Here is a 24,325-nt window from a genome sequence, read left to right as displayed (position 1 = left end):
CTCCAATGTGCAGCTCCCTACCCCACCCCCAAAATCATTGGTGAACGAAATTGTGGCAGCTGCAGCCACTGTACGGGAAGCACGCCTTTCTTACAATGATGATGAACAACATTTCGGTGCCTAGCTGCCAGGCCCCATAGAGGAAGCACGAGCTCTGGGATACAGTCAGATTGCCCAGGCTTAGACAGGGGAAGTCGAGAGGCAGAGATTGGGTTCGAATCATTGATATTGCGGTCAGTAAATTCACGCGCTAACCACTGAGCCATCTTGCCCCCCCCCCAATAGGCTGAGTTGTACTCTTGGCCTCAACCCGATTGAGAACCTGTGAAACATGCTACAGTGCTGACTTCCCTTAACGTAATTCAGCATCCATTTATATAGCCCTGGGCTTGAAGTATCCTACAGCAAGGACCGCTTTTTGGCCTGAACCAACTAACTGTATTTATTTGCAACAGTAGCATCAGAGGCGGGCAGTAAAAACGAGGAAATCGATTAATCATATGAATGTGAGAAAGCGCCCCAATTTTTTTAATCGAACAGGGCAATTGTATCGCATCTAGAAAAAACAGATGGTGACAGCCACAATTAAACCCATTCAGGTCATTATGGAATATTGGTCTATCGGCTACGTCCTCTCCGATGATCGGCTGTCTGGCCTACAAGCAGTGAATCTAACCGTGCATTTTCACACGTGATACCAGTGAATGCTCTACTAATTATTTGGTTGAGTCGGTAAAACATGAATATGCGAGAGGAATTAAGACCACTGGATGGATAAAGATGTGAGCTAAACCACTCGTTATTACATTATGGGAAGTTTGGATACATCATGTTCTAACTTGGAACGTTAAACTTCTAGTTTTCTGAATGAACTACATTCATTCTCGAACCCTATGTGAGTCATCGTCAGCACAACGTCAATGTTCACCAGTGATGCTTCGCTGTCGTACGAGTTTATTTCACATCTCGATGCCAGACCATTGACTGTCCACCTTTCCTTCGCTTCTGCTCAGCATAACCATCATCATCGTCGACAGCATGACGTCAGTGTTCAACACCGATGCTTCACTGTCGTACGACCATGATTTATGTGAAAGCCTTATTGTAAAGAAAAGAATAAGGTGGACGGGAAAGGGACTTAGTGCTATTTTACCACAATCATTCCGAGGTGCCTACACTTCCAGACATTCACTCAGGCAATCTGGATAGAAACTGACAACAAGAACGCCACTGACATCGGTTAGCAGCCATATCTTGTAGTGTTTCCAACCAGGCACAGTGAGGATCACGCGGTCCCCATCCTGGAAGGCGAGTAGCACCGACAGCGCCCAAACATTTCGTGATCTTCATACTCCTCTGCGAAGTCAAGGTTGGCCACCTCTCTGCTTACACCATTCTGAATAGGGAAAACGATGGTTTGGCATACGCAACACATGTCCCAGCCAACGCAGCTTCTGGTGCTGGGCACATTTCTCAATGGAAGTGCACGTCTTATAACCGAAAACGCGCTTTCTAACTGTCTCATTACGGATTCACCGACACCAATCCACATGAGCTATGGTTCTGAGACAACGATTGTCGAACACTTGAAGACGTCTCAGTTTCACTACTCAAATAGGCCAAGCCTCACTGCCATACAACAAAACAGCCCGTACTGTAGCTTGATACACACGTCCCTTGAGATTCAGGGACAAAAAAAGCACTACGATGCGGATGTTTCTCTGGCGTGCAAAGTGCATGTCCTAACCAGCATAACGTCATCTCCAGAGACTGCAACATCAGTGTAGACACTGAAGCTTTCCTGCCGTATAGCCACAAAGTTCATCGGATCCTATTTGATGACTTGGAGTGGAAGGAAGGGAGTGGAGGGAGGGGGTGTTGCTAGCCTACCGGAAGTGTTCTGAGGTACTTACATCTCCAAATGCTCAATCAAAATCTGGAGAGAAAGTGACAGCACGAACGCCACTGACATCGCTTGCCCGCCATTTGCAATGTATCCAACCGAACTCTGGGGGAGTGGTCACGGGGACCCTGTCCTTGGAGGCGTACCGCACCGACAACACCTGAGGTCTGTCACACTTCTGCCAATTAATGTGTTATTCTCACAGTTTGCGCTACTTTGAAGTAGGCACCGGGAATATCACTCGTCTCCGCAGACGATGTTTCGGTATGCGTAGCACGTGATTGAGATACCGCAGTTTATGGTTAATGATGTTTTCCGCGAGTGGATTACCCACCACATAACTAACCACCAGTTTCCCAATTACCGCGTTGAGGATTTGTTGACACCACCTGACGCCAGCAACATTTCTGAGGCACCGGTGGTCAATAATCTGAAGACGCAGAGGCCATGTCTGGCAACCATACAACAATGCAGTCCTTACTCAGGTCTGGTACGGGCGAGACTGCTCAGTAGTTGGAGCGGAAGGTCCGCGGTTCGATCGAGCCCTCTGCCTCTCGACTTCCCCTGTCTAGGCTTGAGCAACTTGGCAGTGTCCCAGCTCTGGTGCTTCCTTTGGCAAGCATGACAGCTGGGCGCCGAAAGGGTGTTACAGCTGAGCGATTAAATTATTATCTAGCCTGGTACACACGACTCTCAAGACCCATTGATATGCCTTTTTGACGCCACAAGTGACGCAAATAAGCAAACCTGATTCGGACCTTTGAGATTCGTGCACTGACTTCATCGGACACACTACCGTCAGAGCTAATACAACTATCGCCCTATGTAAACATTTCCACAACCTCCAGTGCTTCTCCTTGAGTCTGGGGGGGGGCACGTTGAAGGGTTACATGTTCTGAGGCAATGCTTTGCACTTTGAAGGTGCAAGGCTCGTGTTGAAAGATGGTATGAAAGTGGTCAGGTTATTCAACAGGGCTTATGCTTCGTCTCTGTCTTCAGAGGTGAGGACGATGTCGTCTGTATACTTTAGATCGACAACTTCCAAACCAGCAACGATTTGACTACCGGGGCTTTGAGATCTTTCAGCGTTCGCCTCATCATTTCATCAGTGATGAAGTTGTACAAGAACAGAGAAAGTGGACATCCTCGTCGGACACTTTTCGTATGGAAGTATGAAGTATGTGACCGGGACGGGATTGTGTTCACAAACTTCTTGGACATATTCTATTAAGCATTTTTTCGGCCTTTCGGGTCCCCCAAGGTTCCGGGGCTTCACGGACATTTATTTGTACTTGACATCAGATGATGTGTCGAGTTAGGGTGTGGCTACGGCCAGGGGGGATCTGTAACTGGGCCACAGTCCCATCAGCTATCTACTGTTTGGATGTGGTTGGCTGGGATGTACAGCATCCAAAAGTCCTGGACTTGCGTAGCGCTTTGAATATCTGTTTCTTGTGGCCGTCATTATACGACAACAAACTCTCTGGGAAGCGTTGGAAGAGCTGGTTCTGATAGGACTGTTTGATTTATCGGTCCACGAGCTTCTCAGTGGTTAAGCGAGATGTGCGCGTTTTGCGTAGACCTGAAAAGAGTAATGAATAGAAGCAGCGGACAAGTGCATTGTCGGAGTCTACGAGGGTTTTCCAGAAGGAGCGACACTCAGTGATCAACCCTGGCCACCGGAAACTAATGAAAATGTGGTCTATTTGGATTTGGGGTTAGTTTATTGGTGGGAACCACGTTGCCAAACGATTTCCGCTGTTTTAGAAATTGTTACCGAAGGGAGCATGCTCTTCTCCACATGTCTTTGTTTGGCTTGACCAATAATTCGGCTTGGTGTACGCGCTTAGCTTCTTCCCTCAGGACGTTTCCTACCTCCTGTTCGTCTTTAGCTAGGCATCATAATTCTCATTAGTAACCAATCCGGTTAAAAGGGTCTACTATCAATGTATTTATTCATCATATTGCTCTGGTATATCACTCACGTCATTCAGGCGTATGGAGTATCAAGATTAACCGCTGGATATTAGACGGGTACCCCGTAGCGTTTACATTACTACGACCTCCTACGAAGATACCTCCTTGAGGTAGAATACAGTAATTTCGTGTAAAAGTTTATTTGGGACCGATGATTGCATTCTCATCGTTCCGTTAATGAGCTTCAAACACTTTTTTAATGGATCTCTCGGAATTTCAATCGCTTTTTCTATATTAAGTGTAAGCCAGCAATCTCTTTTATGGAGAGGAAATTGGCATTCCGTAACGCGTGCTACCATTGGATGGTAGTGATACCGAAGGACTATCATTTCCAGCATTGATTTGGCACAATTTTTAGTTATGGATGCACTCGCCTAAGCGGCTTTGTGTGATTAACCCCGACCGCAGTTAACTACTGGGTGGTTGGTCTAATCCCCACAGAAGCCTCCTTATTTTATACTCAGTTATGTGGCTGCTGCTGATCTTCTATTCTTTTCAATTTACCAGGTGACCCCCTGTGTACCACAACACTCAAGTGTGTGCATAGCACTCGGATTGTATTTGCATGTCCTTGTTAGCTGCACATGCACCGACACAAGCCACTTCGCCTGATACCGAGAACCCAGACTCCCACCATCCCCTCGACAATTTGAAGATGTTCGGGGACACTCATGAGGAAAATACACCCTTGCTGGGTGGTGACCATGAGCAAACTAGCTCTTCCTCATACCAACCAATCCTGCATAATAACAATGACGACCCGCACTACCATCAAATTTTGAAGAAGGCTCTTCACGCGATTGAATGTGGTGTCTACCCCGAGCGGATCTATCAAGGTTCGAGTGGCAGTTATTTTGTAAAGGATGTGGATGGAGTGAGTACGGACTTTACCAACACTGTTTGAGTTCTCTACTCTCAGAACCTTCCTTTATCAATCTGCAGAATCGCATTCACTTTTCAAATTGACAGTTAGTGTAGCCATCTTTCCTCCCAACTTCTATCAGGCACTCTATAAGTTTAACTGTATTCTTGATGACTTCAAATCTGGCCTCTATAAGTCCAAGTACCTTCGAACCAACAAGAAAGCTCTAATACACATTACTGAATAGTTGCATTTTGGGTGCTGGTGCATACCGGGAGGCAGCACACCATGTGCTGTTGACAGTATAACAGATGCAACTGAAGCGTTTCGAATTCATATACGAATGAATGCAATCCTCAGTAGATTCAGAGAAAATAATTTGCGACTAACCACTTTTCGGTCAAATTTCTGGTTGGTATGATTGTATAGATCATGTAACTCCCTGGGTTACTAGTTAGCGGCGATGAGCTGTTTAATTGGTTGACTCAAGATGTCGGTTGGTACGACTCACCGATCCGCTTGATTGATCAGTGCTGTACCAACTGCGCTACCAGAGACACCCTGCATCGTAGTTATGTACTTCCACAGCTGACGAGACGATGACATTGTCAAATCATTTTATACGGAGGGTCGAGTTGTCTGAGTGTCAGCAGCTGGACAGAATAAGACTTACATCCACCGGGTGTGTATATCGTCTAGTGAGTGCTTGATTCAGAAACTGTTAAAGAGTCACTTGCTCAATTTTTCCAATCAGTCCCAAATTAAGAGTCTTTTTTTGTCCGAGCTTGTCAGGATCCAACCTGTGTGAAGGGAATTCCGTCAGTCATTCCTCTCTTGTTATGCGTACTTGGGCTTCTCACTTCAAGACTCACCGAATGTCCTTCTGTCTGTTTTACGAACTTTTGCCGGTTGCTTCAGATTTAGCGTGCAAAATACTTAGAGATAGCCGGTTTTTGATTGACCTCTGTACGTCTACCACCAAGTACCAATTTGGTTGCTTACCCCATCAGTTCCCATGTAGCATGACGTTGCTTATACGAGTTTAATATCGGTATGTTCCGATGTTGCTGTGCCAACCGTTGTTCGCTTCGCTGATCACTTTGCAAGTGCACTCCGACCTTTACACTCCATTTAGAATAAGATCGCTGTCTTCAAACCCAAAGACGAAGAGCCCTATGGTCACCTGAATCCAAAATGGACCAAATGGATGCACAAACACTGTTGCCCTTGCTGTTTCGGCCGTTCCTGTCTTGTGCCAAACCAAGGCTACCTATCCGAAGCCGGAGCTAGTCTGGTAGACGAACGTCTGCGATTAAATATTGTACCCAAAACTAAAGTAAGCCTCGGTCATGTGATTTGGTATGGTTCATGTGTGCTTTTTATTGCCCTTGTAAGCTCGCTCGTTGAAGCAACAACGCTTCGATTTTTCCCGGGCACGATCAGCTGACAATTTGGTTCATGTGATGCATGTGCACTCGTTTCTTCGCCATCTATTTGTATGCCCGCGCTTTATTCAGTAAGGTACTTGTAGCTTCTCTTCTATTAGTTTTACTACTTTTGTAATTTGTCAGAAATACTGCAGCTCATAGATTAACCATCCAGCTTTCACCTTGTGTTGCTTGCGTACGGTCATATGTAAATGCTAATCGTTTTGTGTGGTAAGCGTAACCTAATAAGTGAACTGTTTTATTCCCTCCACGCACTGAAACTTCCTTTCTCCTCATACAATGTGATGTAAACAATTTTCTCGTGTCCCAAGAGACAAAAGAAAAGTTCGTGTTCTTCGGATGTCGAACAATAACGATCGGTTGGGTTTGCCGCTGTAAACTGTGTTTTTGGTTTCTGCTATTTTGTTTGTTGGATAAAGGATAATTACACTTTGATGGCAACAGTACATATGGGTTCTGTACAAACAGTGTTCAGAAACCAAGTGACGTTAGGCTGAAGATAAAGTTCTACCGCATGGCCATCGACCATTTGAGTTTACGGTATCTGGCGCTATGTGATTTATTTAGTATCTACACAAAACCAGTGAGCTATTAACCGACAAGTTCTTGATTTGGACAAACCCTTGCGTTTCAATTCCCTCGTACGAGGCCTTAACAACGTGACAGTATCTTTAGCCTTCATTAATTTCAAGTTGTAAGGTAACTAAAAGAGTGCTTGGAAATCTCCTGTTTTCTCCCACTTTTCGTGATGCATTTTTGTTTAGTTGGTGGGGTTTGTTATTAAAAGTGACCAAGCTTCTATCGACAATGCGTCTCCGCTTGATACTTATGGTAGAACTGACTATTAGTTCTAAGCCACAGCGCATCCTTCTTTCGTATTGAGTGTAACCCGTGTGTCTTTTACTTCTCTCCTTTTAGATAGTGCGGCTAGTCAGTGAGAGTTTCAATTACAGTCCAGTCGATCGGGCCAAGGCCCGAACCAAGCAGCATGTTGCAACCCGGTTTCCCGAACTAGGTCGTCACTTTACTTGGGTTGGATTGCCTCCAAAAGTAAGCTGACCGTTCGGCTTATCTCAGATGTTTGATTGTCAGTGCTTTGCGATCCGGTGACTTGACATGTTGCCGGGTTCGCTCAAGATGACTATAAAGCACTGATACCCATCTCCCTCTTCTTACCTGCTTCATAAGCCATCTGCATCTTATTTTACAGGCTGGATCCTTCCAGATCTTCGTCCCCCGATGTCGTGATGCAGAATACTGGCTCCGGCGTTTCGACAACGAATCTCTGCCGAAAACCACATCGGAGGAGTTCCAAGTACAATTTGAGAAGTTGGTCATTCTGGACTATGTGATCCGCAATACCGGTACTTTCTCTTACCCTCCCTTTTTTAGAGTCACCGCTGTATCCCGCCAACACTTGGTTTTTTTTAAAGGATGACTGTATAGAATTCTTGAGAGGACTCGAGAAGAATCCTGAAGTTTTCCTATAGAAGGCTGAAAGTGCTCGATTTTCAGCTTGGACGTCCTCTGGCACCTGAATCATAAATAATCGTTCAGCCCTAACTTTTTTTGGTGTTTGGCCACCCGAAGGAAGAATGAGGGCTGAGGTATCGTCATTTAGTCAAGGCCTAGACAGGAGCAGTCGAGATGCAGAGGTTTAGTTTGAACCCGATCTTTCTGGTCAATTAGTTCGCGCCTCAACCATTGAGCTATCTCGGAAGCCAGCGATTGGGCACCCTATCCTGAAGTCGAGTTGTCTTCATATTTCGATAGTGGACCTTCAGGTTGCCTATCTAGTCTTCCTACGAACTTAATCTTACGAGAGTACCAAGGTGTCTTTACGTGAAAGTACCTATAGATTTTGACGAACCGGCAATATTCCGTTTACTCAGTATGGATTCTCTACATTGAATGGATACTGCTGATGAACAGCGACGTTAGCTGAGACTATTTAGGCTGCATTTAATTTTCTGTTTGACTGTAACCTCTCGATCGTCTACAGTTTTTGCATACTTCCCGATCGGAGCTGGTTTCTGTGACCAGAATGATGAACTGGACGGTCACTGTCAACACAGACTCAGAGGTCATAGTCATTGGAACAAAAAACTAGGATATCGTGATGGTGTATGAGTTTCGTTGAACGTGTACTTTATTTTGCTAACAACTCGTCAATGTGACCTGTTTGGGACAGACACGTGACTTGTCGCATTCTCCTCAAAATTCAGTTTACTTTGAGCAAGCGGCTATGATCGTTTATCTGTGTAAAGAATGGAGAATAAAACGAAAGAAACCACACACATGGGCCGGTAGCTTCCTTTTTTCCATTGTCGAATGATCGGTGTGGTGAGGCTTCAAATTTTTGATTGGCAAGAGTCACTCAATGGCTCCGACGCAAGATAGTCATTTTCCATGCCTCACGATTTCATCTTCCTGTCTCGTTTAGAGAAAGATTATTTCGACACAAAATCTTCTCTGCTTCTCCATCAAGTCCCGGTGCGACCGTCCTTGAATCGCTTCCAGTCAGTTCATAGCTGCATGAAATGGGTCCCGTGAAGTACGCGTCCCTTTGGTGTACGAACTACTTATCCTCGTCAAGTTCAACGCATAGGTTGTGGCCAGTTTATCGGTGGACTTTTATGTGATTGGCTTCAGAAGGCGTCCTCCAACATAATCCACTATCTTATGCATTACGAGTTACACGCGGAGGTCTATCGAACCGTCCTAACGACATTAAGTTGTGGATGACGACTCCATCATGTATTTCTCTTAAACAGTGCCTTTTAGTGTGCTGGACTGCCATCTATTTCCAACTAGCACGTACAAGAAACAACGGTTGCATCCAAAAAACAGCCCCCCAAATAAAACCAATTCACTGCGGTTTGAGCCTCTGGTTTGGAATTGGGGCCTTTTTAGAGACCGCCTTTATTCTACTACGATGGCTATTCTGGTTAACCCCAGGACGAAAATCCTTCATTAACCAAGAGTCAAATTCATTTATCGGGTTTATATTCCTACACCATGTGAGGAATATAATTGTTTTCACCGCATACGACCTTGTTCCTGAAGTGCCTGTAGCCTCAAACCAAGCGCGCGAGTTGCTACAAGCAAGTTTAACTAAATGCCTGGTGAGGGCGCTTCAATATGATAAAATCTTAAAGTGGGGGACAGACAACTGGCTGCTGGAGAAGGATGTGTTCGTAATAGTCAAAATATCCCCCCCAATAATAACCAACCTCTGACTAAGACAATTTGAACCGCTTTCGAAAGGATCGCAGTTCTTTCTATCAACAGTCGTTTTATTCTGTCCACTTTCCGTCTCTATGTCTAGATCGTGGGAATGATAATTGGCTCATCAGATATGAATCTTCGGATTTAAACGAAGAAGTTTCTCCTGTAAGTTCCCAGTCTTAAGCATTTCATGCCCTTATATTGGATTACATTCGTCCAAGCCCCATGCTTCCTTGCTAGCCTAGTTTTTGCCTTTATCACTTCACTTGTGTTCCATCTTCAGAGGAATAGACAGACCCTCTGGTGAGGGTCAATATGACAAAATCTTAAAGTGGGGACAGACAACTGGCTGCTGGAGAAGGATGTGTTCGTAATAGTCAAAATATCCCCCCCCCAAAAAAAACCAACCTCTGACTAAGACAATTTGAACCGCTTTCGAAAGGATCGCAGTTCTTTCTATCAACAGTCGTTTTATTCTGTCCACTTTCCGTCTCTATGTCTAGATCGTGGGAATGATAATTGGCTCATCAGATATGAATCTTCGGATTTAAACGAAGAAGTTTCTCCTGTAAGTTCCCAGTCTTAAGCATTTCATGCCCTTATATTGGATTACATTCGTCCAAGCCCCATGCTTCCTTGCTAGCCTAGTTTTTGCCTTTATCACTTCACTTGTGTTCCATCTTCAGAGGAATAGACAGACCCTGAAAGCCAGGTATTTTCGTTCTAAGGTTTGGCAGAGTTCACGGTGTGCGGAGACATCAATGATGGTACTTTAGCTTTGCTTTTAATCATCGCCTGAAAATAACTCCACATCGATATTTTACCCTCAGACTGATTTTCACTTTCAGTTCACATCATATGGCGTTTAATTGATGGTTTAGTTTCGTTGATGGTTGACGACATGAAGAAACTAACATATGATGTGTGATGGTTTGTGAACCTCCATAACCTATTGAGCCAAGTCAGAAGCATTCGCTTTTTCTCAAGCCGAGTGACTTGGTGCATAGTAGCTTAACCTTCCGGTTGGGTCTTGGAACAGTTGGTTATTGATTCCTAATTTCCCACTGACGACAGCCACCCTTTGGTCAGGCCCTGATTAAAGATCCTATCGGCCCTCCTGCCAGTGTCTGCATCGTAGTCTTTCTCTATTCGCATGCCTCGTGCCCCACTGATAGTAGCCCTTTTTGGGCTAATCCACGAACAACAAAAGCTCCCTTCACCTTGGACGGCATCGCTCGGTAACCATAAGCACTTTGATTTGTTATTCGAACACCAATATGCCCGATCCGCCTGATGTCATTAGCGTTCTGACTCAAGGAAGCTGGACGTCATGTTGTTTTCGTTCTTTTCAGACTCGTTATTTGAAATACGCATCCAAGTATGACTATCGAGTTGACTATCTCGTCGGTTTCCTTTCACTTGTTGTGTGCCTCCGTCTAACCAGAAACTACTGAAGGTGGCTCAGGTGGGGGGGGGTCACTGTCTTGAGTCACTGAGTGGAAAGATGTATACTTGACTGGATGCCATCAGTAGTCACTCCGGAGCCGTGTATTTGAAAAAATCCGTAAAATTCTGTGGCAACCGAACCGCTCATCACATTCGCCTACTCCTCAACAAACTGGTTATGAGACCGTCAAAGATAGATTTTATGGCGGCTTAAATTGTGCTAGCCTACCCCGAATTCTGTGGTGCCTACATCCCGAAGCGCTCAATCAGACAACCTGGAAAGGAACTGACAGCACAAACGCCACTGACGTTGATTGGCCGTTAATGCTTGAAACGTCTGTAGCCAATTTAGTGGGGTTACGGGGGCCTCATCCTTGAAGGTAAACCGCACAAACGACACCCAAACACTTTCGCACTCCTTCGTCAAGCCACAGTTTGTCCACCTCGCGGTGAGCGAAACATTCAATGACAAAATTGGCTCGCTCATTTCGAGTGTGGATCGCATGATACACAGGGTTAATTCTGTACGTTGTGATATTCTATGGAATCCGCAGACAGCGGACTTCGGACAATCGTCCGATACTACTTATTTTAGAAACAAAAGGAACTTCATTGAATACCTCTTGAACGAAGCGTATGTGCTGTACATTATGCAAAAGACTATTTGCGTGCCATTTGGAATCAATCCATCGAGTCTTCACCTTCAGTAACTTCATGCTTGTGGGCTCAGAAGAAGGCTTTCTTCTGAAGATTGTAGATTATCTGGCTGGTAACGCATAGAATTTCGCCTCTCCTATGACCCGTTTCCGATAGGTTTTTAGGAGGATATCCTGAACAATGAATTATTAGGTGTTTCAATGGTTAGAGCGCGAATCTACTGACCGGAAGGTTCGTGGTTCGAACCCGACCTCTGTACCTCGACTTTTCCTGTCTAGGCCTGGGCAACCTGGCAGTATCCTAGCCCTCGTGCTTCCTTCTGGTGGCATGGCAGCTAGACAACCACTGAACAATTCTTTTCACTTCCTCTTCAAAGGTCGTGCAAGTAGTTTGACCGCCCAAGTCTACGGCAATCATTCAGGTGCTTTCGCAGCGTACCAATGAATGTCTTAATGGCTTGGTTCTAAACACATTGATGGAGTTTCCTATGATCGGTTCACCCGGGTTGCTTGTGTAGTGGTGCGGCATTGATGCCGCACATTCTGAACGCTTGTTTAGAGGTACAGATTTAAGGATTGATTGGGCGCAGATCCTATTAGAGCCTCATGTCAAAGTGTAGCAGCGCTACTGCTTACGTCACTTCACGTACACTGTTCTTGTCAGTACGGTCGGAAAATCGATATCTGTCATAACTGCTCTCATAAACTCATATGATGTAATAAAGGTCCCTCAAAAACAAGTCTATTGGATTCTGATTCGTTAGAATTTGGTAAACATGTAACTTACGCCAAACGACAACACATGGCCTATCTTGTTGCACCCATCTGACAAATCCCAACCAAAGCAAAGCTCGTGGTGGATTGCATCTCATGCCCTACCTCTATAACTAACATTCAGTCGAAGGGTTATCACAAGGAGCGTGAAAAGTTTGAAACTACACTTGACTTCTCTCGAGTAATCAAGTTTTCTGGTTGGCTGTCTAAGCACGGCCATGTCCAAAGATATTTCTTACTGACACTGTTTGCCCTCGCCTCCTCCAGTCACTCGCTTGGCTACCGATAACGAGGCAGACCCGATGAATCTTTGAGTAGCTCTTTCGGATAATCATGCCTCTGCTGTGCAGCCACGAAGAATTGGTTCCCATCAAACAAGCTTACATTTTGTAATGTACTACTCATAAGGTTGCTGAAAATCCATCGACAGCCCACGACCGGTTTCGCCCTTCTTGGGGCTCATCAGGTAGGCGCAGTCCCCGGGTTCCCGTCAACCTTATGTTCCCATCAAACAGGCTTACATTTTATTTGGTTTTGTCGAGTGATTCAACTGACTATGCTGTCCAAACACCACATCGTGTTTCGTTTGGAAGGATATGATACTTGCGAGATCCATTCGATTTTTCCACTGACACGCTGCTAGTGCCCCCATGCTTTGCCAAATAATAATACGAAATAAGACTTGAAAATTCGGGGATTGGGCTTATCTGGTAACTCCAAAAAAGGCGAAACTGGCAATGAACTGTGCAAGACTCTTCAGGTGTGCATGTGCATGGCGTCAGACCGGTTTTTACCGCATTATCAGAGGTTGCAGACTCTAGTCTTTTTCGCAATACGTAATGTGTACTATGCTGACTGGTCGTGACAACCATCTGTACAGCGCTCCTGGATTTTTAGTGTAGGCTCGTGTAGCTTGATACCGGATCCATTCGAGGGGCATAGACGTAACAGGTACAAAGGCTTGCTCTTGGCTGTGTGTAGAACCATATTAAGCCTGTATACCTAGTGCAGGAAAATTAAGTTCAGACAGCAAACAGAACGAAGCAACCCTAAAACCACCGGCACATCTAGTTGATGTTCCGTGATTGTCAGATTGGATGGGGGAAATTAAACAGCCGAATCTCACTATACTTCCTGGACTACCCAAGTCGGGACTCATACTCAAAGAAGAGCTGAACTGATTCACTAGCGCTAATAAGGGAGCATGAAATGTGCATGTTGCGACCGTCGTAGGCATTCAGTTCCTTTTGTGGTTTCTTTCTGCGAAATACAGACAACGAACCCCTATTCACTTAACATACTCAGGTGCGGTTCCACCCAATACATCGTCCAACTAGACATAATATCGGTGCCACCCTTAGTTCAGCGAACCGACGTAGCTTAACCAATCCATAGGTTGCATTCTTGGTAAACTATACTTTCCAAATTCCTGATGATGTTCCGTCAATTAGTTCGATGATGAGTAGGTCGAACAACTCTGGGAGGTTTCAAAATACGGTCATTCTAAAACAGCCAAACTACCGAGCATTCACATGCACGCATATTTTTTGCTTTAACATGGTTTCGACATCTAACCCTAATAAGGCAGGTGATGAGTTGGTTGTTGACACTAATATTCACCAAAACACTTAATTAAGACTGTTTAACTTTTTGCGCTCCATCCCTCCCCCCTTCGTTTGCTTAGCAGGATACCACGGATGACTGGGGTTTGGTGAAAATGCCTAAAATCGAAGTATTCGCCATTGACAACGGACTGGCTTTCCCGTTCAAACATCCGGATGAGTGGAGAGCTTGTAAGTGTAACCTGGTGAGGTGACCTTGGTGTGTTGTTTGTAGCCCTTAGCCCTCACTGACGCAACTCATGCACGAAAGGGAAGTTCTGTGGCAGTTAACGATTCTCCTTCAAGTTTCCACTAGTTTGAGTACATGTGGGTAAACTCACACAAAGTGAGATTTTGACCAGGCTAAAAGCACCGTTACAGTCGGAGCAAGAGAAGGCTACTGGTTTTCAGGGGGGAGGCATGATAGGACAACTTCGTAGCGGGGGACTCGAAAGCCTGCAACCAGTTATCTGAGAGATCTGTTGCTTTATGCACTCCCCTATGAGGAAGAAATTTTGGGGTGGGCGACCATCCGTTATGGATTGATTCATCCCAGGGTGGGCCACCAGTATGTGTTTTTCATACGGCACGACCCCATCTTTGGAACTTTTCCGTCTCAATTCGTATTTGCCCCCGCTCGGCTTCCGTATGGACGCAGTATCTTTGGGAGTTTCCACAGCCAGGGAATTCGTTTATCACTCAGTGATCACGTTCAGAGCAGGCACTGCCATCGTTCTCGGCAGTGTGTTCATAGCTCAAACTGTTAAACACGGTAATTCTAGGTGAGAAACCTCGCTTAGGAATGGTCTTTCTCGTCAACACCAGGTTGTTGGCGTGGCGCGCTGTTGTGGAATTCCCAGCGGAGTGGACCTTTCTTTTTGGATCATTGTAATTAATATTCTATCGTTTTTGCAGTCTGCTTAGAACATTGTTACTAAGCTATAAAGGACTGTCACACTGTGTGGAACCTGACTGGTACACACCCACAAACTTGGGATGCCGCCTCGAAACGCGACCGTTGCACCTGATCGAAAAAGGATGCTTTGGAACGGGAGGTTCTTGAGGCTAGCACCTCAAGTCTGATTGTCTTGTCTACCTTGTTAGGTCTTAGTGCAATCTGTTTTTTAACCGCAATACCATCGGATTGTCGAACGGCTAGTGCAGTAGATATGCATTCTCTACAACTGAGTGCTGCGAGGTTGAACATCTTTCACGTGATTCGCAGTGACGCCTATCGATTTTAGATACTTCTGCTTGCAGACAGAACCATCAAGTTCTTCAGTTTGTCTAACAAATCGGTATAGATACGTCCGTATGGTATTGCTCTGGTGTTCGGTTGTATCCAAGTCTGGTCCATCAGGCGGACTGGTGTTCGTGTTTGGCGCATTGTTTGTGCTATCATGAAAGTTTTGTCAACAATTCTAATCTGTCGTGCGGTCAGTCTAGTGAACAATTTGTTTACTGTGAACCGTAGGCTTCCTGATCTCACCGATTTTTTGGATGCCATGAGGTGACCACGAATTTATGTCATGTGCGTTCTCTTTTTAATGCATATAGCAACAAGTTCAGTAGGTTCATTTACTGAAATCGATAAGCCGTTTGAAGCCACTAGCCCCCCACCCCACCCCCGTCGGTGAATCTCTGTATTCAAACCAGTAAAATTACCCAATGCGTTTCGCTCTTCCCCCCCTGTGGTGAATCTCTGTATTCAACCCAGAAAAATTACCCAATGCGTTTCGCTATTTGGGTTAACAGCAAAACATGGGCTCCTGATTGGGTCGTGTTCGAATTCGCTCTACCCTTGCCAGCTTGGTCCAGACACAACGTACAATTTTGTCGAAGGCTGTTCATTTGAGAAGCTCTCTATTTATCCTTTGTGGATGAATTGTTGTACACACTGGATTGAAAACGAACAAGCGTTTCAATCACCTGATGCCACTTTGTGTCCCACTTCACTCATGAGTGTTGGTACCTCGTTCTGTGTGTGTTCGTCCCCGGCTCGCTCTGCGTACAACTTCTTGACGGCTATTCAAGTTTTCAGCTTATCTGGCATCTGCTTGGATAGTTATATCTTCACCAATTGCATTTCTCGCTTTTTTCGCCACAGATCCGTTTCACTGGGCCTGGCTCCCAATGGCGAAAAGGCCGTTCTCGGAGACAATCAAACAAACCATCCTTCCTCTCATCTCCGATACTCATTTTGTAAATAGACTGGTTGATGATTTGTATGATCTGTTCAAGGTATGTAACGTTATTTATGTTCACCACCCACACCACCGTCAGCACACTTTTACCTCCTACTTATCGATCGGTATCAACACTCATTTGTGAGATGCAAAAATGTGTGGAAACTTTTTGTGCCATGGCGTACACGATTAACTTCAAATGAAAAAAAGCTCAGTCACTTTTTTCATACAAAGACAGATTGTGTGATCGGGTGGAACTTGGACTAGTTTACTGTCATGTATCTCGCTTGACCTCTTTGTTAATAGTCTGTTTTGATCTCGTAAAACCGTAGGGTAGGTACTATTCGCCAAAAAAACGCACATAGACCTTTCACCGCCGGTGTGTGAAGCTGGGTTGATCATTTCAGCGAAGAATCGATTACATATCTCCATGGGAAGCCTTTTGCAACCTTGCCGCATCAGAGTAATGTATACTTGCGGGGTACTGAACACAGCGCATTTGCCTCCATCGTGTGCACCGGAATATCCTACTTCACTTCGTAGCACCTAGCCAAATTTTCCCTTTCGGGATTACACCGTAGCAAGGCACCTAACAGTCGCTCAGCTGTGGCACCCAATACCTAGCTGCCATGCCAGCCGAAGGAAGCACGAGGGCTGAGATACTGCCAGCTGACCCAAGTCTAGACAGGGAAAGTCGAGATGCAGAGGTCGGGTTTGAACCACGAACCTTCCGGTCAGTAAATTCGCGCTCTAACCACTTGGTCTATCTCGTCCCCAAGGCACCTAACAGATAACCTATGTGTCACTTGGCTAAGCTCGGGCGTCTGTACTTGGCTAGCTTTGCTGCTGTGGTGAGTCGCTGGAGCTTGAGTACCCCAATTAAACCTTCATCCTCTTGAACTTTGCCCTTCCAAGGTCTACTGATTTTTTTAGCACTTGTCCACTGAAACCTACGTAGCCATCGACTCACTACTCATGGTGGACCTATAGCTAGTGCACTCAATATTCAATGATTCCTTTCAAAAAAGTTCGAAAACTGGCACGTAGGATAGAATAATGGTAAAACCATGGTTAAATAAGGTGGACGATCATATATGTTCGATTCCCCGTAGCAACGTGCGATTCATCTTCACCCCTCTCCCTGCCGTGAACGGCCTGTGTTGTTTTTTTTTGGCGAATAGCGGGCCAAAGAGGTTCATCACGTGCCGCGATCGATCGTCCCGATCAAGGTCACTGTACTCTGGTACTAATCGCCAAAAAAACGCACGTAGGACTTGTTCGCTCCGTATTTTCGAAAACGCAAGTTAGAAGTGTATGTCGGGACACTGTACTGATAGGTCACTCGTCAAGTATCGGACACTTCAAGGTTGTACGCACTTTCGAAATACCAGAAAAACTATTCAAATCAAGCACCTCGTGACAGTCTAGTGCGAAGCTGTCTGTCAAATCCCATCGTCTTACCTGATTTAGGTGCCCGGCCACCGTTACCTGCACGCTGGTGTAGCTGGGTGTCACATCGAGAGCACACACTGATCCGCTTTGGAATGATCAGTTAAAGCATATGAATGACATTTTGATGTGTATCAGGCGGTTACTGTTTGCTTTCCTCGCCTTTTAGTTTCATTAACCTGAATATTTCATGACAACCGCAATCCAACGGTTATGACGCTTATTCTATCTGTTGAGTCGGAATGCCAAAGGCGTTGAGAGGATGTTCGTGTCTTTTAGTGTGGGCCATTGTTCTGCTCTATTGATCATTGGATTTAACAACCACAGTCGAACGGAATAAAGGAAATCTGATGCGGTCAGTGGATAGCGTGTGAGAACCACGTGGATTGCAATTGCGGTGCCGCGTTAACAACCAATACCGGTCAATAGGCTCGGATGCTTGTGCCTAATCGGCTCCGACAACCCGATCTCAGGATAAGTCAGTATAAACCATTGCTTAAAGAAGAAAGCAACAGACTTCGGCTACATTAATTCGCAGGACCGTTCAGACGAGGGTGGTGTGAGTGTGAATTCCACAAACCCTTCAATTAGTGAAAACGCCATGGACTTATTCAGTGTTCAGATTATTGAATATGCGAACGAGAGGATGATTTTGACTGGTCCATTGGATGTTCTTTCTGAGGACCGTGCTTTCAGTTTCTCGTCTGACAACTTATGTGAAGCATAGTGCATGCATGTCATAGAAAGCACACGAACGTTTCATGAATAATGAGGACGTCTTTAACTGGTACTAGCTTCGGAAAGCTGCTCCATGGTTCTCAGGGTGTTATCCAAAGGTAGAGTTTGCAGTCACTGGGTCGATCATAATTGCCATGCTTCTGAGCTAATCACGGACCAGTTTGGTTACTCGGTGTTCCGCTTCTGTTCATTCCATTCCATCTTAGATTGACCCGGGTTTCGATATGTCGACCTTCGAGAAGCAAATGTCCGTACTTCGCGGACAGGTAAGTTCCATTCTTGCTGGTTTACTTTATCCTGTTACCTGCTCCCAGTGGTTCCCAGTTCTGAATGAACAACCTAGTCATATCCAAATTTGTGGACTAATTTTGAGAGGATGTCACATTTTTAACACTCTTGGTTTCCCTCCATTAGCTTGGCATCCCTTGGCTGCAGTTGTAGGCGAGACATCCAAGTGGGTCTCTCTACATACATTCAGCACGGCTCACTTCCAGTATAATAAGAATCGGTCCCTGTTTCTCAGGCGCTGAAGCAAACGTGTCAGACGTAAGCAGAACCAATTTCATTCGCATTTCATAACACGTTAAACCAGCTCGAAACTTTGGGACTGGACCCAGTTACGTTGATCTTCACCGCCATGGTCGAAATTGCTGTGTTGCTCCGGGTTACTAAGTTGGAAGTTCACCCCTGCCCTTACATGAGTTAATCTGCGTTTGGTGGATATAACCTGAATACCATACATGTTATAGCCGTACTAGTGGGCCCCAGTTACCCGTTTATGACTCGCTAAAGTAGGCTTTAGGTGACAGGATCATAGGATCGGATATACTAAATAAGAGCTTTTCAGTTTCCTGAATCTCAGTGTTCCCGCTCTGTTCCATTTCGTCCATCTGTCTGGTTAAGTTTTCTCCCACCAAGTCGTATCCACGGGCATCGTGCTTCCCTCCGGCGTAACATAGCCTGTGGCCCCAGCCTGCGTTTTCCCAACCTATTGGAAGAATGTGGTGCTTGTTTCTGCTTTTTCTTGACTCGCTGCCTAATTTGCGCACGTCCTTGGGATAGATGCTCCATTGTTGAAGCTCGGCCCGAATAACCCACTCGCCACCAAAGGTACTAATGATTTTCATCTGGTTGCTTGTTTCTTCCATTTCCGCTGGTCTTCTGATAGGATCGGTTGGAATTTTCCAACCCCCTTCTCCCCAATTGAACTGTTGACACACTGGCTCATCAGTTGACACTGTAGCCCGAATCGCCTTGCTGTCACATCCAGACTTAATATTAAGTGGTTCGATTACATTCTTTAGTCCTAGGTCTACACAGACGTCTTTGTTGACCTGGACATAAGGATGCTACTCAGCTCGCTTTCTGCCGAAGGCCTTGAACATCATACGCGTCATCTACCACTAGATTACTTCATGTTCCAGTGTGCCACCTTATCCCCTTGTTCGATAGATGAACTGATCACATTGCATAGGTTGCGCTGGCTTAGCCACGTGCTGCGTACGCCAGTCGACCGACTTCCTCGAAGGGATCTTTTCGCACATCCACGTGAAGGGTGGAATAGAGCCAGAGGCCGTCAAACAATGACTTGGCAGCGAAGTGTGAAAGCCATTACCACCAGCAAACTCAGCTGCGCCGGTCATTGACGTCTTCCTGGATGGGGACACCGAGACCGGCCACATCAATGGTTAGAGACATCGTCGGACATGACCCAGTCACACCCTCAATGGCGCTCATGCATCCAAACTGTTTCCTCCAATGCATAGCTCCCTTCCCATTTAATAACCCGCTTACAGTGCCGTATTTACGCACTAATGTATGATCTCCCGCCTCCAATGCGCAGCTACCTACCCCACCTCCCCGAATCATCGGTGAACGAAATTGTGGCAGCTACAACCACTGTACGACAAGTACGCGGTTACCACAACTGACAGTGATGATGATATCTTTGCTTGTCAAACATCTCCCGACATCACCCCTTCTAATAAGTTGTAATCTCTGTCCCCCATATCCGAGATAGCTTTGACAACGTGAGTTTCCCGGTCCCCTACTTGAAATATGTCAAACTGACGGGACACTTCTGGATAGAAACTGACAACAAGAACGCCACTAAAATCGGTTAGTAGCCATATCTTGTAGTGTCTCCAACCAGGCACAATGAGGATCACGCGCTTCATATCCTAGAAGGCGAGTGGCACCGACAGCAGCCAAAATGGTCACATGGGTAGTAACCACTTCTCAAAAATGCTGGTTAAATGATATTGTCTTGGTTCTGCTGACCCCTTATTTTCTTACGCCCAATGCCCATTTCTTAGTTTACCCACTAGTATCTTTTTTATTTCTTTTGTTGGGTCTGCATCAATTTGCCGACCTGTAAACAACCCTTCCACCTATCAGGCACGTATTTTACGTTGTACGTAAGCGACTTCTCTTTCTGCCTTTTTACATCTAGATAATCAATTTAACCGCTGCCCTGCGTGATTCCAAAAGCCCTCATGATCTAGTTCGCATGCCTGTTCTGACGCTAGAGCGCCATGCCAGACGACAACGCCCTCGCTGGCCACATCAACGATTAGCCGCTGGTCTGGCTCGACAACGCCGAGTCTCGCGTTCGCGTACGGCTCACATGAGTTCTAATCCCGACCCATCAACTCTCCTTCCGGTTGATAGACCTCCACTGTCATCCCAACAGTCCCCTGAAGACGCACGAAGTCCTCAACAGCCATTTGAAGCCGACTTTCTCAGCGCTGGTGACTTGGGAACAACCAGTCTCAACGGGTCAACGCTAGATCAGTCATTATTGCATGGATTGGTCGCCCTACCCATATCCAATCAGCAACGGGTTAGCAAGCCAATAAACGAACAAGGAGTAGCCGGCGATGCAACAGATTCTACACTGCTTTGTGATTCAAGCGAACATAGCGACGAGGAACGCTTCAAACTACAGTACCGCAAGAAACCATTCTTCAGGCGATTCTGATCCTTTGATGGACACCTAAGTTTCCGTATCTGTACAGTGATTCCGGAGTCATTCCAGGATTTGTTATCCAGTCCCTTCAGTCGTCTTTCAAATGTCAGTCAACTCTTTCTACTTGCAAATGAATCATGGAGACATTGATGAAATCAGCATCAACATCGAAGCCACCATTTGTACGGATACATTACGTTGACTTAATGTTCAGTCATTGATTTTGTTTCCTCTACCTGGTGGTTGATCGCTTCAACGAGTTCCTTATTATCCTTATCCTACCAATGTGGACCCTATCACAAGTATCGATCCATCAGCTTAATTCCTCGACGAACCGAATCGTTTATGCGCACAGTTGTTCAAGTCGTTTGTGTCTTTTGTCTTCAAGTCTGTTCATTTCCACCAGTACAGTACTGACTTCGGTTGTTTTTTTTCGAAAAAGTGTATGTTTCAGATTCCCCTTATGTTTTTAAATGTCCTCTACAGGTAGGTCGCTGTTAGATCTACGACCAATGCAATCAAAACTGAATTTGTAAGATGTGGAGAAAGCACATGATCTGTTTTGTGAATTTGAATTCTTGTAGCTTCTGGGAAATCTGCGGCACATTCTCGAGTGTACCAGGTTATCTCCCCAGCCGCCTTCACGCCGTGATTCCTGTCTTACCTGTCTTAGTTGGACCCTTTACCCTTGATAGTCTTGAAGGCTATGTTCGGCAGCGCCAACGTCGCAGGCCGAGGATAAGATTCGCGATCAAGGAACCTAGGTGAGATTCAGGCGAACTACATTTCGGAATGCAATGCAAATCCGGTCCTCTGAAAAAGCATCCGATAAAAGCCTAATAGAACAAGTAGAAACCTACCATTTGGACCAAATTCAGACTCGGAATTTCAGTTACGGCAGCTTAGTTATATGGCGGTTAGTGTCTTTTGTGTCAGAGAAGAATTGAATTGACACAGAGAGTTACAAAGCCTGTCGTCGCTAGCCTTGTTTATGGTCATCGCACGATAACGCCGTTAAGGCAAACCACTGACGTTCATGCTTGTAGTTCCTCCAAATTATCTGATAATTTCTAGATTCGGGTATCTCGGTTATTGTAGGTCGATCACTAAACCATTTCAAAGAAGGCCACCCTTCTCTAGACCGAATTTAGGCTCGCACGATTCAGTTGGTTATACGGTCCGAAGCCATAAGAGCGGCCGTGGAAATTTTACATTCCATTAGTGAGATCCACATTTCAAGATATGGTCGGACTAAGGCTCCTCGCTTGTGGCTTATAGCCCCGTAGTATTCATATCGGGTCGAGGTTATTTCTCGGCTTGGCCTACGTGCTGGATTTTGTCAGGAAGTCTGACTACTTCAGAGCAGCCTAATGCCATTCGTAGTTGGTTCTCAAGTAATCAGAGTTATTAACAGATTTCAGAAATCAGTATGATTCGTGTCACTGTTGTTAGAAGCAGCTTGGCGCTACCGGAAACGGTGAAGGCGGTCAACCAGTGAGTGCAACCAACCCTTCTACATCCATGTGACGTAGCCAAATCAGGGTGTAACGCGCAGTGGATTGTTTTCTAGGACCGATCACATCCCGTTCTGCATCGACATAGGTTCCGATCTTGAGTGAGTGGCCATACTTTGAAGTTTAACATCCCTAGGGTTTCGTGATGTTTCAGCTCTAGACCGCTTCATCTTTTCCTATACTCGCACTGGAACCTTTCAAAATGAACGTCGATGCGCCAGTGTCTGTGATTCACTTGGTAATGAGCTAACGCAAATGATCGAGTTAACTAGCAATGCCGGAAGTCACTTTTTTGGCTTGAACCATCAGCTTCTGACGAATTGGAAACTTCAAACTGAAATAGAGACAATAAAGGATGGGGGGTGCTCGGGGCTCGTTTGTCATTTCCAAGCTCACAGACTGTTGTTCATAAATTTTCACTTTGATGGTGTTTTACCGGATTCCAGTGATATTAGCTGTTCATCACCACCGTTGCTCCACTGACTTCCAACCATAATATTGTAGTTTAGGAAAGACTTATAAAGAAAACGTGGGACAAAAAGTGGATGGAGTTACGTATACTGTGCTTATTTTGTCAGGCGTTCCTTCAGTTTGAAGGTACCTTTGTGTGTGTTAGCCCTACCTGACTGCTATCTAATCAAGTTCCATGATACTTGTACGGGATGATAGGTTGTAATGTCTCATCCACGACAGCGTCCACCCCTAATCGTGTACAGTAACGCTTCCGTGTGGATCATGTTTCCAAAGCGATATCCTATTTTCCTACTGTGCATTTTTATCACGAGGGAGTGACCCATCCATTCTGGTCGGAAGTTCTCTTCTGTACACAGCTTAGCCAATTGTGGGAACTGCAGCGTGATCTGTCGACGAGAGTTACGCTTTGACAGATGGGCTAAAGAACGTCCTCAAAGTAGAAATTCCACACCAGGTGTACGGTATTCCGCCGTCTACGGCGAAAACTCTGTACTGCTACTAGTTGAGTGCGATCGATTGAGAGACTTGTAAGCTATAGGTGTTGTAACCCTCTTGTGAAAAATTCTTCTTTGAAATATCTCAAAAAGAATTTCAGTGTGTCGACTAGGAGTGGCCACAATAGCGTGTTTCAGTGCAGCAACTGAGAATCCGCATATCTGAATGTTACAAGTCTCGAATCGTGATGTGACCCTTACCAGATCCTCTCGCTTCATGACTTTTTGAGTGAGAAAAGTCAAGGTCTACTGCACTGCTCAAACTCACGTAGCCACTGCTCGTTTTCTTCCCTGATCCCGAGGTGACGATACCAATTTCTGACCTATTGTTTGTTCAAATGGGAAGCTATCCTTTAGCATTTTTTTACTGGTGAACTAACGCGTGTACACAGATTTCACGGTGGGGCAGGTAGCCAATTTGAAGGGGCCCATGCTGAGATTCGAACCCGGGTTGTTGGAACAGAATCCCATGGTGTTAACCACTGAGCTACTCGGGCCCAATTAGCGGTTTGTCCCCTTTCCCACCTACCATTGAAAGGTAAGATGCGTTCGAATGAGGGGCTCTAACGGATCGGCACAGACAAAACGCTTTTGCTTCGAAACAATC

General features: G+C 45.5%; 1 protein-coding gene across 1 annotated transcript; it reads left to right on the top strand.

Annotated features, from left to right (window-relative positions):
• Positions 1-4,363: 4,363 nt before the first annotated feature.
• On the top strand, positions 4,364-21,781 carry T265_02014 (hypothetical protein; the record flags this gene model as incomplete). Its single annotated transcript, XM_009166162.1, has 8 exons — positions 4,364-4,754; positions 5,878-6,078; positions 7,109-7,240; positions 7,401-7,592; positions 13,982-14,087; positions 15,937-16,136; positions 18,475-18,534; positions 20,721-21,781. The coding sequence occupies 8 exons, from the start codon at positions 4,446-4,448 to the stop codon at positions 21,246-21,248; spliced, it is 1,728 nt and encodes a 575-aa protein (XP_009164426.1).
• Between the last annotated feature and the right edge of the window lie 2,544 nt (positions 21,782-24,325).

Source organism: Opisthorchis viverrini (assembly GCF_000715545.1).
Source record: "Opisthorchis viverrini unplaced genomic scaffold opera_v5_23, whole genome shotgun sequence".
NCBI classification, from domain to species: Eukaryota; Metazoa; Platyhelminthes; class Trematoda; order Opisthorchiida; family Opisthorchiidae; genus Opisthorchis; species Opisthorchis viverrini.
This window is presented reverse-complemented; position numbering and strand designations above follow the sequence as displayed.